This window comes from Dromiciops gliroides, chromosome 1 (assembly GCF_019393635.1).
Source record: "Dromiciops gliroides isolate mDroGli1 chromosome 1, mDroGli1.pri, whole genome shotgun sequence".
NCBI lineage: Eukaryota > Metazoa > Chordata > Mammalia > Microbiotheria > Microbiotheriidae > Dromiciops > Dromiciops gliroides.
Window position 1 is genome coordinate 336,424,766 of NC_057861.1, and position 16,701 is coordinate 336,441,466.

A 16,701-nucleotide genomic window follows, 5' to 3' on the forward strand; every position below is an offset into this window, starting at 1 on the left:
AAGGCCCCATATCTGTATCTGTAAATGGGAGATTGGATTAGATGGCTTCTGATATTCCTTTCAGCTCCATTAGGTAACACCGAATTTTCACTTTGTATTTGAAAAGCCTGGCGAAAGGAAATCTTTTAAAAAGATGCTTCATAAATAACAGGAGCTTAAGGAGAGGGAGAAGCCATTTCAATTATAGTTCACCTTGGCCAAGAGACATAATGTTATATAAGCACCAATTATAAGGACCCAGTTCTCTTGTAATTAAGCATGCTTGATTTGCTGCTTACTAAAGCCACATTTTATTGATCACAAACTGTTACATGTGTTTGTGTGTGACAGTATATGGAGCTGGTTACCTTAAATGCTCCGTTAGAGCATGGTGCTAATATGGGATCATGGGATTTTGAACTAGAGGGGCCTTTAGAGGTCAATTGTTCAGCCTCCTCATTTTATAGGTGATATGGAGACCCAGAGATTCCAAGTGATTTGCTGAGACTTTGTAAGTAGAGCTGAGATTTGAAACCTAGTCTTCTGTCTCCAAAACCAATGCAATTGTATGTGTTTGGTAGGTAGAAGGCTACATCACTAAGATCATGAAAATTCAGTACTGGGACATTTGTTTTGGAGTAACATTTTAAGGGGACCTGAATAGTCCTGGGGCGCCATCTTCTGGTGAGTCAGTAGAGGACATCTGCTTACAGGAGAAGCAGCTGGTCTTGAACTATCCATTTCAAGTGAAAGACTTGGAGTAGAGACTGGAGTTGAATTAGTTTCTGAGAAGAATCATAGCATGTTGTAAGTGAAGGAAAGAGCATTTATTGAGCAATTAATGTGATTACACAGCACAGGGTTAAGTGCTAGGGAGACAAATAGAAGAACGGTCTGTTCTCAAGGCGCTCACACTCCTGGGATGGGGGAGACAGCACGTGTAGGAGATTTTAGCTACCAGTTGGATGGAAAGGACTCATCTCCTTCGGTGTATTGCTGCCAAGCAGATAGCAATACATCTTTAATGTCATTGCAATTGGTGAAACTGTTATCTGTTTCTGGTGTTGGACCATTTGGAGACTGCCAAGGATTTTCCTCTTGGAAAAGACCTTAGAGATCTAGTTCAACCCCCTCTTTTGAAAAACGAATTGAAAAGGCTAAAAAGCCTAAATGCTTTATCTGAGGTCATACGATTTGTGACAGGACTAAGATAAGAATGAGGTAATATATTTGAAAACATTTTGAAAAAGTTAGAAATATTATTCAAGTACAGAAGGGTCTTTCCCTTAGTTCTGAACTCCCACGGACTACATCCAGCTCACACAAGTCTCGTCTTTGCTAATAGAATTACTATTATCTTCCTGTGGACCTGGCATGGTGTTTTGCTTTGGGAACCTATTGAACCCCTATCTTTTAATGAGAGATGCCATCTTTGATGGATTGTCCTTCAGTTTGGTTTTTTCCCCCTAGTTTACTGAAAGGTCTGAATTTGGCTCATTTCACTTTTCAACTTTGGACACCTAAGGAAAACAGAATTTAGCCTCAGGTTCTGTTTCCTTTTCCTTACTTCCCCTAGTTCAGGAAAAGTAACTAAAGCTGAGGCGGCTGGAGGCATACTCTCCACTACTACCCAATATGAGTTTATTTTTGTTTCCAGTCCTCATGTGTACACGTCTGAGTAGTATGTCTAATTCTGAGTGTCACATTTTATAAACAACGTTGATTAAATGGGGCGTGTGTAAAGGAGAATGACCAAGAAGGAAATCATAGCATACAAAAATGGGTTGAAGGAGCTAGAGATGGTTAGAGAAGAGAGGTGAAGGGAGGCAGGGGAGATGAGATAGCAATTTTCCAGTATTGTCATATTTTTGTTATTGTTTAGTTGTTTTTCAGTTCTGCCTGTCACCCCATTTAGGGTATTCTTGGCACAGATACTGAAGTGATTTGACATTTCCTTCTCCAGCTCTTTTTTTTTTTTTAAATATGGAACGCTTCACGAATTTGCGTGTCATCCTTGTGCAGGGGCCATGCTAATCTTCTCTGTATCGTTCCAATTTTAGTATATGTGCTGCCGAAGCGAGCACCTCCAGCTCATTTTACAGATGTGGAAACTGAGGTAAACAGGGTTAAGTGACTTGCCCAGGATCACAGAGCTAGTAAGTGTCTGAGGTCACATTTAAACTTAGGTCTTCCTGACTCCAGGCCCAGCTCGCTATGCTATGAGCTGCCAAGCTTCCCATTGTCATATGGAAGAAAGATTTGATTTATTTTGCTTGGTCTCAAAAGCCCAAACTACAAGAAATGAGTAGAAGATGCAAAGACAGGTTGCAGTTGATTTTTTCAGATTTGCAGAAAGAAAGCCTTCCTAACACTTAGCCTATTCAAAAGTGAAATGAACTGCCTCAGAAGATGGAGGGTTTCTCTGAGAAAATTAAAATTGATTCATACTATATCATTGTAAAAATAATGATTAATAATGGATTTCTTGGGGGCAGCTAGGTGGTGCAGTGGATAGAGCACCGGCCCTGGATTCAGGAGGACCTGAGTTCAAATCCAGCCTCAGACACTTGACACTTACTAGCTGTGTGACCCTGGGCAAGTCACTTAACCCCAATTGCCTCACCAGGAAAAAAAAAAAGGTATTTCTTGGGGAATCCAAGGATCAGTTTCTCAGTGCTTCTCTCCACCCCCTCCTCATTCTCCTGGCACCGCCACCCCTACTTTTCTTTTTTCTCTAACTGCCATGCTGAAACTCTTTCTCTGTTTTCTCTACCACATGGCCTGAGACCATCAGAAGTTAGGGATACTCATGGTCAATTCTTTACTGCTATTATATTAATAAATTAATATCTGCTTACTCCAAACTGATAGTAATAGTAATTATTTTTAATTGATCCTATTTACAATTAGTTGATTTTTGTCCTGTAACTGCCTAAGTCATGGTTCTTTGCCTCTGAATTTAGTTAAGATATTCAGCTGGTCTGTTAGGAGTTAAATTTAGAAACCCAGTTCTGCTAATCACTGTTCTACTTTTGCTTCAAGGAAATTTGTTATCCTCATTAAATGTGGATGGACACCAGAGAATCTAGTCTAGTATCTTAATACCACCAAACTATCTTTCAAGGATGTCTATTTCGCTATCCAAAGAAGTCTGGCTTATCGTTTGACCTTGCAGGATGCCTCAAACAATGAAGAGACCATACTAGCCTTCATTGCCAACTTCCAACCAGTCATGTTGTTCCCTGGTGCCTCAGTTATGTAACCAATCATGTTATCAACCCCATGATGTCACCAGTTCTATTCTTTGTTCTAACCTTATAAAAATGATTTGTCTTTATCTCAGGGTCTTTGGCTAGAAACTGAGGTGATCCATTGACCATTTCTATTGGCAGGTCATGCCCTTGTTAATAAAATGTTATCTTGCTCAGAGAAAATGTGCCTCAGTTTATCTTTTTTTTTGAATTTCACTAATGATGTCTCTCATTGGAAGTCAAGTGGAGGCTGGATGACCACTTCTTGGAGATGTTGGAGACAGGATTCCTATTCAGGTTTAAGTTAAACTTGACTTCTAATATCTCTTCCAGTCCTGAGATTTTGTGATCCTTCTATCTCTTGTCTTTTCCTTTCCCTTCTTTTTTCTCTTATCCATTTCTTCTTTCTCTTCCTTTTCTCCCCCACCTGGGCCTCCCACCACTCAAGATTTCTTCCTGCTTCCCTGCTGGGGTGGGATAGCCGAATTCCTCCTTAGGTCCCACAGACACCCCTGTATTTTCCACCCCCACCCCCCGGTCAGCTGTTCGGCCCTCTCACCTGACAATAAGCTTAGTTCCAGAAAATGCTGGTGCTGCAGCTGATTCAGAGGCTCCGGGGTAAGTTCCTTTTGCAGAGTGTGTCTGGGGTCTGTGTTGGTGTGATCATGAAGTTGGACTCTTCTAGCAGCCCAGAATGGCCCCCTTTAAACTGTTTTTGGCTGGAAAATAATCTCAGCCCATCTTTTTCTGGGTTTTGCTGCTCCAAGGGTTGTTTTATGGCTGCTTTGGGGGTAATTGTGCCAAGAGCTCTGTGTGTTTAATGTCTTTCCTCCACCATCCGATATTCTGATTTCAAAGTGGATGTGTGCACAGTAGATGACAGAAATCAATCTATCAAGCATTTATTAAGCACCTACTATGTATTGGCAGTTTGGTAGATGTTGGCAATACAAAGACAAAAAGCTGAAACAACCTTTGCTCTCAAAGAGATTATGTAAAGGCTCTAGTTTGGTTGTGACAATGACTTTTGAAAACCTGACCCCCAACCCCATGTTTGAGGTGCCTACCCAGAGCCCTACACATAACAATGGCAACAAGAAAGGATGAGAAATACTTTTTGGTTGTTTTTGTATTTTTGAGCTCGGTATTCACATCTCATTAGGACCCTCTGAATGGAGGGCAGGGACATGGGCTCTGGGGCCTCTATTTTTTCTTTTATTAATATTTTTATTTAAGGTTTTGTGTTCCAAATTCTATCCCTTCCTCCTTTCATCCTTCCCCTTCCTTCTCCCTGAGGTGGCAAACAATCAGATATAGGTTATACATGTACAATTATGTAAAACATTATCACATTAGTAATTTTTTATAAGAAGACTCAAATAAAAGAAAAAAATGAAAGTGAAAAACAGCATACTTCAGCCTGTGTTCCATCAATATCAGTTCTTTCTGTGGAAATTTATTTTGATTTGGGGACCCTACCTTTGGGCTGAGATTAGAAAACCTTAGGCCCTCAAGGCTTTTCTGTGTGGGAGGTGCTGGTGCCCCTCCCCCTCAGCTTCAGCTGAGCCCAAAAGCCCCGTGGGATAAGATGCCAGGTCAGACAGCTGGGGGAGGGAGCCCCAGCTCCCTCCACCCTGCAAGGATCTATCCAAGAGATCCCGGGCTCGTCCAGGCCGGGCTCTGGCATAGCCCATGCCGAGGTCCCAGGCACACAGCAGGGGCATGGGCCCCTGGAGCCCTGGGTGTGGTATGCACGGGAGGCTTGAGCACGCCCCCCCACCAGCCGCAGCCCTGGCTTGTGGATTAGCTTGGTGTGTATGGGTGCGCAAAAAGCCCCGAGATTTGAGTGGAGAGAAGGAAGATATATATAGACCTGGGAGTTAGGCAAAGGGGACTGACAAGATTAGAAGAACAGAGAGGGGGCTGACAAGATTAGAAGAATGGAGAAGGATGCAGGAGAGGGCTAAAGAACTAGAGCAAGAGGCAGATTATATGGAGCTTGGGAGAGGCCAGAAGGTTAAGAGAACAAAAGGACACTGGAGCACTAGGAAAACAGGAGAGGAAAGTGGTGGGATTGACAAAGTGAAAGGAGCTTGGAGTTAGAAGAAAGTAGCTGAGCAGTGAAAGTGAAACATACCCTAAGGCAAGAGGTGGCTAAGGCCCTTATTGTATTAAAAAAGTTCCAGGCGCAGCAGGTGGAAAGAGACACCACAACACAGTCAGGTTGTACATTTTATTTCCCTGTATTCTTAATTTTAAATAGTATCTCATAAATAAACTCTGCTTTGATTATTTATTTAAGAGGCTTCTTAGTCTTTAGTTTATCAATTTTGGGAGTGGAGCAGTGTGGTGGAACTTTATAAATGGCCCACATTAAGTTAATAGCAGTCAGATAGCCAGTCAGTCAAGAGGCCACAGATTAGTCCTCCAGTCAGATTTGTCCCCCCAAATTAGGCCCAGCTAGTCAGTCAAAATATTTCTACATTTGAATGGCAACCACGAAGGGATTTATGGCCCAATTATAATTTTTCTAAACTTATAGTTTTTCATATAATCATAATTTTTCATAAGTCCAGTTATATAATTTTCCAGACTAGATTAGCTGATAATTTATTTTTTTTTTACATTTCTTTGGAGGTAGACAGTATACTTCAACATTAGTCCTTTGGGATTGTCTTGGATCATTGTATTGTTGAGAATTGTCAGGTCATTCACAGTTCTTCATCAAACAATATTGCTGTCTCTATACACAATGTTCTCTTGATTTTACTCACTTCACTACACATCAGTTCATACAAATCTTTTTTAAAAATAAACATTTTTATTTATAGTTTTGGGTTCCAATTTTTATCCTTCTTTCCTTTCCTCTCTTCCCTCTTCCTGAGGTGGCTAACAGTCAGATATGGGTTATACATGTATGATTATGCAAAACATTACCATATTTAGTTCATACAAGTCTTTCTAGGCCTTTCCAAAATCATCCTGCTTGTCATTTTCTTATAGCACAACAATATTCCATCACCATCATACTCCCCAGATTGTTTAGCCATTCTCAAATTGATGGCATCCCTTTGATTTCCAATTCTTAGTCACTACAAAAAGAGTTGCTAGAAATATTTTTGTACAAATGTGTACTTTCATCATTTTGGGGGATGTCTTTGGGATATAAACCTAGCAGTAGTACTCCTGGATCAAAGGGTATGCACAGCTTTATAGCTCTTTGGCTATGGTTCCAAATTGCCCTCCAGAATGGTTGGATCAGTTCACAACTCCACTAACAGTGGATAGTGTCCCAGTTTTCTCATATCCCCTCCAGCATCCCGTATTTTCTTTTTTTGGTCATATTAGCCACTCTGATAAGTGTGAAGTGGTCCCTTAGAGTTGTTTTAATTTCCATTTCTCTGATCAAAAGTGATTTAGAACATTTTTTCCAAATGACTATAGATAGCTTTGATTTCTTTGTCTGAAAACTATTCATATCCTGTGATCATTTATCAATTGGGGAATGACTTGTAGTCTTATAAGTTTTACTCAGTTCTCTATATATTTGAAAAATGAGGCCTTTATCAGAGATACTTGTTACAAATCTTCTTTCCCAGTTTTCTGCTTTTCTTATAATCTTGGTTGCATTGGTTTTGTTTATGCAAAAATACTCTCTAATTTTGTAGAATCATAATTATCTATTTTACATTTTGTAATGCTCTCTATATCTTCTTTGGTTCTAAATTCTTCCCCTGTCCATAAATCTGAGAGAAATTATTCTATGCTCTCTTAATTTGCTTATGGTATCACCCTTTATGTGTAAATCATGAACTTATTTTGACCTTATTTTGGTATATGGTGTGAAATGTTGGTCCATATCTAGTTTCTGCCATATTGTTTTCCAGTTTTCCCAGTAGTTTTTGTCAAATAATGAGTTTTTGTTCCAAAAGCTTGGATCTTTGGGTTTATCATATGCTAGATTACTATAGTAATTTATTATAGTGTTTTGTACCTATGCCATTCCACTGATCTACCACTTCATTTCTTAGCTAGTACCAGATTGTTTTGATAATTACTGCTTTATAATACAGTTTGAAATCTGGTATGTCTAGATCACCTTATTTCATAATTTTTCCATTGATTCCCTTGACATCCTTGAGCTTTTGTCCTTCCAGATGAATTTTGTCATTTTTTTATAGATCTATAAAATATTTTTGATAATTTGATTGGTAAGGAACTAAATAAATAGATTAATTTAGGTAGGAGTGTGATTTTTATTATATTGGCTCAGCCTATCCATGAGCAATTAATATTTTTCCAATTGTTGAGATCTGACTTTATTTGTGTGAAAAGTGTTTTATAATTATGTTCCAGTAATTTCCAGGTTTGTCTTAGCAGGTAGACTCCCAAGTATTTTGTATTGTCTACAGTTATTTTAAAAGGAATTTCACTATCTGTTGCTGCTGGACTTTGTTGGCAATATATAAAAATGCTGATGATTTATGTGGGTTTGTTTTGCATGCTGCCACTTTGATAAAGTTGATAATAATTTCAAGTAGTTTTTTTAGTTGATTTTCTAGGATTTTCTAAGTATACCATCATATTATCTGCAAAGAGTGATAGTTTTGTTTCCTCATTGCCTATTCTAATTTCTTTTTCTTCTCTTATTGCTATAGCTAACATTTCTAGTACAATATTAAGTAATAGAGGTGATAATGGACATCCTTGCTTCATGTCTTATTGTACTAGAAAGGCTTCTAGCTTATCCCCATTACAGACAATGCTTGCTGATGGTTTTAGATAAATAGTACTTGTCATGTTAAGGTAAACTACATTTAGCACAATGCTCTCTAGTGCTTTAATAGGAATGGGTGCTGTATTTTGTCAAAGAATTTTTCTGCATCTGTTGAGAAAATCATATGGTTTCTGTTGGCTTTGTTATTGATATGATCAATTATGCTGATAGTTTTCCTAATATTGAACCAACCCTGCATTCCTGGTATAAATCCCACCTGGTCATAGTGTATGATCCTTGTGATATATTACTGTACTCTCTTTGCTAGTACTTTATTTAAAATTTTTGCATCAATATTCATTAGGGAAATTGGTCTATAATTTTCTTTCTCTGTTTTAGCTCTTCCTGATTTAGTTATCAGCACCATATTTGTCTCATAAAAGGAGTTTGGCAGGACTCATTTTTCACTTATTTTCCAAAATAGTTTATATCATATTGGGATTACTTATCCTTTATATGTTTGGTAAAATTCACTTGTGAATCCATCTGGTTCTGGGATTTTTCCTTAGGAAGTTCATTTATGGCTTGTTCAATTTCTTTTTCTAAGACATGCAGATAATGATTATACACAATATACACAATGAGAACACTGGAGAGTCATAAAAGAAAATACCATGTGAGGTTTGAGGGGAAGGTTGTTTCTCATCAGGAGCTTATTGATCAAGTAAATGAATCATAGAGGAGGAGGAAGAAGAGGAGGAAGAGGAAGAGGAGGAGGAGGAAGAAGACCTATGGGCTTTAGAGGATAAATAAGAATTCAACAGGTAAAGATAGGAAGAGAGGACATTCTAGGTATAGGGAACACTGGAGGCAAACTCATAGAGGTGTGAGAGCCACTGCCTTTTCAGGGACAGAGAGAGAGCTATCCTACATATGCATAATTCATTCCTTTTGTAATTTCATCAACTTTTTCTTTAAAGTTTATAGTTTCCCTTTTTTTCTCCCCAGCTGTTATGAATTCATTTATCATCACTATGCTGATGATTCTCAAAAATACTTATTCAGCCCTATCCTCTCTCCTGAACTCTGGTCTCCTCCAGTTGCCCTTTGGACATCTTTAACTGCATGTTCTGCAGATATCTCACATTAGCATGTTCAAAACTGAACTCATTATCTTTTCCCCAAAATTTTCCCTTTTACCTAACTTCCCTATTATGGTAGAGGGTATTCCCATTTTCCCAGTCACAGCCTGTGTGTCATCCGTAACTCTCCATTCTCTCCCCATAGTCAATGAATGGTCAAATCCAGTCATTGCTACCTAAATTAACACCTCTTGTTTATACCCTCTTCTCTCCTTTGACATCCCACCCTCTATCCTGGTTACAGGCCCTGATCATCTCCTACCTGGACTATTGCAGGAGCCTACTGCCTTCTATGTCTCCACCCCTCGGGTGCATTCTCCACTCAGGTGTCAAATGGATCTTCTTAAAGCATAAGTTTGACCATGTCACATACCTCCCCTCCCCATTCACTAAACTCCAGTGGTTTCTTATCACCTCTAAGATCAAATATAGAACCTGCTATTATCTAAAGCCCTTCATAACTCGGCCTCCTCCTACCTCTTCTGGCATCTTACACCCTAGTGTCCACCCTGCACTCTTGTGACCCAGTTACACTGGCCTCCATGCTGTTCTCTGAACCAGACTCGCCATCTCTTGTCTATGGGCATTTTGACCAGCCGTCCTCGATATGGAGTCCTCCCATCTTCTTTTCAATCTCCTGCCTTCTTGAACTCTCTTCAAGTCCCTGTTAACACCCCACCTATTTAGAGGAAGCCTCTCCTGATCCTTCTCAATTTCTATGCCCATGAGACTCACTCAGAGTAACCTGTGGGATGCCCCTTCTAGGTCAGTGGGGCCTAGGGGCCTGTGTCTTCTGTTCTGCACAATTTCAAGTTTTCAGTTCATGGATTTATTGCCTGTCTATGTCCCTGCACAGATTAATAAGGAGATTTCTTCTTCTCTGTGTCTGAAAAGCTGTATTTTTGGTCTTGCAGTCATAGCAGGGAAGATCAAAGTAGATTCATTCCCAATGACACCTTTTTGCCACACACTTGCTACAAAAGACAACCATTTAAAAAGGGGGAAGGAAATAAATGCAACTTTCAATAAATTAATTTTAATGTCTGAACAGTGGTTGCACATATATTTCTTTATATCTGATATAATGAAAATGTGATTCCATCAAAATCATAATTTATAGACAAAGTTTTCATCACAAAGTGATTTGAAAATACATTCCATAGAATTGATCAAGCAATATTACAGCATGTAATGGGAATGAAGCCCTCTGCTTATGTAGGAATTACCTGCCAATCCTCCAAAAGGCATCCGGAGAAAGGCTCATTAAGGCACATAATTATTTGTCATTAAGATCACACAAAGTTCCAATTTGATCACACATCTGCATACTAACATTCCACACAACCAGCTTAACAACTCACAACTCAGTTTCCATTTCAATACCAAGGAAACTCTTCCCCGTTTTTGTTTTTGTTTTTTCACCATAGTAGATCGATATCACAGCATACTGAGTGAGCATCATAACAAAATTAAGCTGGGTACAAAGTATACAGAACCAAGAACCAATGATTACTTATATTTGTGCACTTTATCTTTGTACAATTAAGTAGGCTAAAGGTATGTATTAAATAAATAGGAAATTTAAATTCTTCCCTAATAAAAATTATATAACACATTTTTTTCCTAAGGAATATACATTCATAAGATTTGTTTTTTACATTCCGTTTTACAGTAATGATAAAAATGGTGAGAATGTGCTATTTATCAAATATAGCTACAGTAATAAGATTCATAACACTGTGTAAATAGACTAAAAACCTACTGAACTCATTCTTGAGAATGTGAAATGTAGGGAAGAGAAATATCACACCTTCCATAAAATGAGGTCTCCTTGTTCAATAGAAAATATTCTAATCTGGAAATTCTATTCCCTACTCAGTTTTGTTGGGTAACTTCTGTATTTCACACAAACACAGATGAAAAAGATTATCTGCCTGGCCACAAAAGGACAAACCACAAAGAAAAAAAATAATAACAAAAACAAAAAGTTCAAGTAAATATTTGTTGAATGAATGAATGAAACAATAGACAAATGTCTTCTCAAGTCACAGCTGAGCTCTGCTGACCAACACCCAGAGGCAGTAGTGTATGGTTGGGACAGGACAGCTGAAGAGCTTTTTTTCCTGTCTTAACAGCTGATTGTGCTGAAAATGATTGGGTAGAGTGTGCTGCAGTCCAACTTGTTTGTTCAGATGATTGACAATATCTGATTTTTTGTGCTGTGATCCATTTTTTAAAAAGTGGTTGCTTTGTTTTTAGATTGCCCGTGCAAGGGCTATGTCAGCTTGAGTCTTCCAGCACATAGGTTGCAACCAGAAAGTTGAGTAGGCACTTTGGAAGATGGATTAACTCTTTCAGGTCATTAGGAGACTTCTCAATGCACAGGAATGATGATTCTCTAGGTGACACCTCAACATCCTGAAACAGTGTTGCTCTCAGAGTGTCTTGCCAGACTGGGAGAATCAGCCATTTTCTGGTCACATTATGCTTTGGGAATTGTCCCAAGAACCAACCAACACTGGTCCCTTGCTGCTCAACAGGCCTGGGTGACCATATGATTAACCTGAGGGGATCATTATGCTAATCAAGACTACCAGGCTTGGTTTTAATAGGGCATTTTAAGTTACATACATGTAGTCTGATTTCTGTACTGTTTCCATCATGCTGACTGAAAAGATGGTTGGGAAATATGGAGAACCATTGAAAACATGCAAAGATCACTAGAAGAGATTCCCCATTATAACACCACTCTTTATTACACATTGAAATATATAATAAGTCAAAATGAATATCCTGAATCAAAGCAAATCCATATATGAAAAGGAAAAACAAGACACTAATATGCCTATTAGCTGTTGTCAGTCTTGTCCCCCAGTGATAGAATTTAAAAAGGTATCTGTTCCATCAGTCAAGAGCCAACCTTTGTGGCAATTTCATCTTTTCTTTTATTTGGAATAAATGTGTGTAAGGGTATTAAAAAACAAGGAGTCTTCAGCTACTCAAGTGATCTGCAAGTGGTATACACTATGATAAATGAATATAAATTATTCATAACTTTTCCTTTGCTTTGACTATTCTGAGAACATATGCTAGTAAAAGGTGAATCACAAATCAAAAGACAAAGGTGATCAATCATCAATTTCATTTTCCTGATCAAAGGGCTTGAGTATTGGTTGCTTACATTATGCTGATAAAAACATTTTAAAATTATTAGAGTCTGTCTCTTATTATCTCTCCCCCAAACAGAAGCTTGAATAATGCAGCTTGAAGTCTGCTTGACTCAGATATGAACCAAGGAACCGTGTATAACTTTGTGTTCAAAAGATGTCCAACATCAAAGATGTACAGTATATTTCCTAAGTGTACAAACTGGTCAATGTTCCCTTTCTCTTTGCTACTGGAGGGGAGGGGACGGGAGGGGAGCTCTTCTCCCACACTGATCTCACTCTTCATCTCTGGTCTCTGCTCCTCCTCCTTTCACCAGGACTATTTTGGGGCCACCCAACACAAAGTGTTGACCCAGGGAAGGTTAATGTTCTCTTGAAAGTGAACGACTCCCAGTCCCTTTCAGGAGTCATTTGGAGTTGGATGAAGAATCATCACAGTTATTCGGAGATTGCTCCCTTTCTGCTTTTCCTAAAATCATGTCCTAAAGAGGAGGTGTCTCAGGGCGTCTTAAGGACTGACTCTCCTTGTTCATGAGGCATAGGGGCATGGAGGGGAGGAAAGAAGAGAGGTTCAGCGAACGGTTTTAGTGCAAATTTCTGAAATGCTATAGAATGATCACCCTGAAAGTTCTCCTACTATGGACCCAGGCTCCCTTTGGCAAGAAGTAGATGGATGCTACCACTTCTCAGAGGATATGGAAAAGTGATGATGGCAGTCACACAGCACAAAAATCACACATCTAATCAGTCAAATCAGTGTAAAAATCAATCAGTTTGTTGGAAGAGAAAAAAGTCATTCAGTCAAACTGGTTGTTGGGCATCATGTGTTATGGATTTTTAAAATAAGGTTTGTAACCATCAATATTGGCACCGTGAGAATAGGAGGGAAATGGCACCCAGAATATACCCCAGGGCCATTTGGGAGGGTGCTGCGGTGTTGGTAGGCATACATTGTCAGTCACTAAGATCTTTTCTTCCTCCCACTCCCTCTACTGCTTAGGACTGTCCTTCCCACTGTTTGAGCTAACAAGCTGCCTGACTTTATTCCGGTGGTGTCTTAAAGCAGTAAGCTCAGGCGGGTGAACCACCCTGTGAAAGGTGCTTCCTCAGGCCCTGAGAAATGTCAAAATCCTTGAAGCAGCCAGTCCTTCAGCCTCAGTCCTAATAGTAGTCATAAGGGGTGTTCAGTGAGCCCTTGCAGAAATATAACTAACCTTTCTCTTCACTGTTGCATTCCAAATAGGAATCGTTCATTTGGGGAATAGGTAGCTTAAAACAGTACTAAGATAAAATCAGACCCCTTACTTCTGGTTTGGGACAGTAGCAGGAAGAGGTTTGGAAAATCAGTCATTATGCAATATCTGAAGCTATCAAAGTCAGTCAGTCTAATCATTCACTTTTATGTGCTGCCAGGAGGTGAGGAGACAGAAGGCCTTATTTCTACTTGATTGGTAGAAAAGAAGATAGAGAGGCCAAAGGACTTAGCTCAATATGCACAGTGGCAAAACTGGGAGCTGAACTATGATTTCTTTGAAGCCTAGAGACTCTTCTGCACTTGAGCCAATGTTCAACTAGAGTTGACTAAATGTGGGGAACTTTGGTGTCAAAAGATGAAGATATGTAATTGAGACAAAATAGTCTATGTTGAAACAAATGAAATACACAACAATTTGTTGGGGGGAAATTTCATCATAACCAAAGAACCCCAGTGCATTCTGAAAAAGTCTTGTAAGGCCAGTCTCACCTACTCAACAGGTAGCTCATGCCAGGAGTCATGTGCACACCTGAGAAGACCAACATGGAAGATCAGGTGAGAAGTTCCTGGGGCCCTAGGGCCAATCCTCCTAAAAAGTTTACCCATTAGATAATAATAATAACTCTTTCAGACAACTAGGGGATATTTAGCAACCACTTGTTGCAATGGTTCCTTGCTTTGGGGTCTGAAAGAATTAATTTCTTAGGGAAGATCTGGCTGATCTAGGCCACTCTTGTTCAGTTGAGAAGATGTGATAGGGCATAAGCTGCATAAACTACAGTTATGATTTCCTGTCCCCAAAGTAGCCAGGCTTAAGATCTTGAAAAGCTACAAACATATATACTAATATTCAGCTTCTTTATCCACAGTACTTGAGTGTTTTTGCTTCCTGAGTCATCAAATTGTGGCACTTAAATAATGCAACACAAAGGGACAGAGGAAATAAGACTAACTGAGTTGCGCAAAAAAGATTAAGAAAATAAATAGCAGATGGGAACATAAGCGGTCACAAAATTGGTCAATTAATAATAATCACAGACTCAGCTAAGGGAGCTTTCTGATAAAAGGTTCAGGAAAGATGTAAGAATTATTATTATTATTTAAATGAAAACAAAAATCATATTTGTATTGAACTATTCATTGAATATTAGCTAAATAAAGCCCACCATTACCAACACCAAAGGTCGAACAAAACCTTTTTTTTTTTTCCTGACTTGTTCATTACAGCAGAGGAATCAACTGTGTGCAAAGACTGCAGAGGAGGAATCTATTCATGGACGACTTTCCCAGGTGAAGCCAATGAAGTCTCTGAGTCAGGCTTTTAGAGGTCCCACTCAGATGGATGGACAAATTAGCTGTGAGGACCACGACTGTTTCATCATCAGGTAGTTCTCTACTGCTCAATCTCAGCATCACTGAGAGAAATCAGTTAAATACTGAGGAATCAAATCCCCCAAGTGAAGTGAGTTTTTCAAGGATTCAATGACACAAAACAATCAGAAGTAGGAAAAGGATGTCTGTAGAGTTTCCCATGGAGGAAAAGGCACTGATCCATCTCATCCAGAGGAGACCTGAGATCCCAAAGGAAAGCTGAGCGAGCAGTGGCTTGAAGACAATAGCTTTACTTTTGTTTTGTCCCTAAAGCTGAGGTGAGACCTCTCCCTGTCATGTTCCTACTTTCCCCCTGTGACGTTCCCTTCTCCGCACCCTTCTCAACTCTGGCCGACGTTTGCTTATGAGCTGTGGGGGCAGGGATGCCCCCCGGGCAGCACCCAACACGGTTCAACTGTAGCAACCTCAGCTGAAGAGGGCAGTGATTTGGGAGTTCATTGCTGTGGCCCCAATCTTGCGCAGCTCCTCCCTCCTCCAGTCCCTGCAAGAGGACACACGACTCCCGCGGAGTCCGGACTGAACCCGAGCCCCAGGCAAGCGATGCCAGTGAAGTGTTTAACCTGAAGAGTCCAGTGTTCCCTCTCCCGCTAATGAGGAAAGGGATGGATGCTAGTGAGAAGTGCCTCTCTGCAGAACACACAGCCAGACTTGGGAACCTGAGAGTTTCGGTTTTTCCCTTTTTTTTCCAATGGGGATCTCTAATTTTCCCAGATCTAGTCCCCACGGCCCCCTCTTTTTTTATACCCAATGACATTCACACACACACACCCCTCAGATCACAGCTGCGTCTCCTCTTGTTCCAGAGAATGCGGGAGGATGTGACAGGACTGAGGGAGGGAGGCCAGTTTCTGCAGTTTAGGGTAGCGCAGGGGTTTGGGCCTGTGGAAAGAGCGGCGACTCTGAACTCTCCTCGCCGCCGCTGACCTCAAGTGTGCGTGCATGTTGAGCAGGGTTCTCTTCTCCGGGAGGGCTTTGGGGGCAGGACCCCCCAGCTCTTCTTTCGGCCCCATGGGGGGCTCCTGCGTGGGCTTCGCCGGCTCCCCCTTGGCGTCAGGACCATAGCCAGGGCTCACGGGAAGGGGATTGTTCTGACTGGAGTTGGGCTTGGGGCTGGTCTCAGGAGGCTTTCCTTCGTAAGGCTTGGTGTATTCTGAGGCAGGAGGCAGAGTATTGACCCCTCTGTTGTCCAGGGAAGAGTAGTTCTGTGTCCAAGGCCTTTGGAGACAGGCTGGAAGAAGGAGCAGGGGCTTCTCGGGGGGACCTGAAGTGGGGTTGGCTTGGTCAGGTTTCCAGGAAGGCAGTTTTTCTCTCGGAGAAGAATATCCTGTCAATGGCACATCAGAGCCTGTCTCACCTAGGATGGCAGATGGAGACACAATAAGGAAATAAGTTAGGGAATACGTGAAATATTAAAATTAGAGTCTGTTAGGGCTGGGAGGGACCTCTGTGAACATCTACTTTTTTTACATGAGGAAACTGAAGCCTAGCAAAGGGACAAATCACACAGCTAATTAGTGGCAGAGTTGGGCCTAAAAACCTGGACTCCCGATTTCCAAGTCAGGGGACTTTCTAATCACAGCAAGAGCTGACAGTTAGGTGGTACTTCCTTATGGCTTAATAAGACTTTACATACATTCTCTTTTTTTGTTGTTTTCTTGTTTGTTTGTTTTGGGGGGCAGTGGGGGTTAAGTGACTTGCCCAAGGTCACACAGATAGTAAGTGTCAACTGTCTGAGGCCAGATTTGAACTCAGGTACTCCTGAATCCAGGGCCAGTGCTTTATCCACTGCGCCACCTAG

At 40.4% G+C, this 16,701-nt stretch overlaps 1 protein-coding gene and 1 non-coding gene across 2 annotated transcripts in view; both read right to left on the reverse strand.

The window, feature by feature from the left end:
* Positions 1-1,956: 1,956 nt before the first annotated feature.
* Positions 1,957-2,063, reverse strand: LOC122737446. Its single transcript, XR_006354280.1, has one exon. It is a non-coding gene; the product is annotated as a U6 spliceosomal RNA (small nuclear RNA).
* Positions 2,064-10,148: 8,085 nt separating this feature from the next.
* The window catches only part of SLC9A3 (solute carrier family 9 member A3), a 139,842-nt gene continuing 133,289 nt past the window's right edge, over positions 10,149-16,701 (reverse strand). The window contains exon 16 of the mRNA XM_043979849.1: positions 10,149-16,257. Within this exon, the coding sequence (XP_043835784.1) occupies positions 15,680-16,257 (578 nt within the window). The 3' untranslated portion in view covers positions 10,149-15,679. The remainder of the gene's footprint in view (positions 16,258-16,701) is intronic.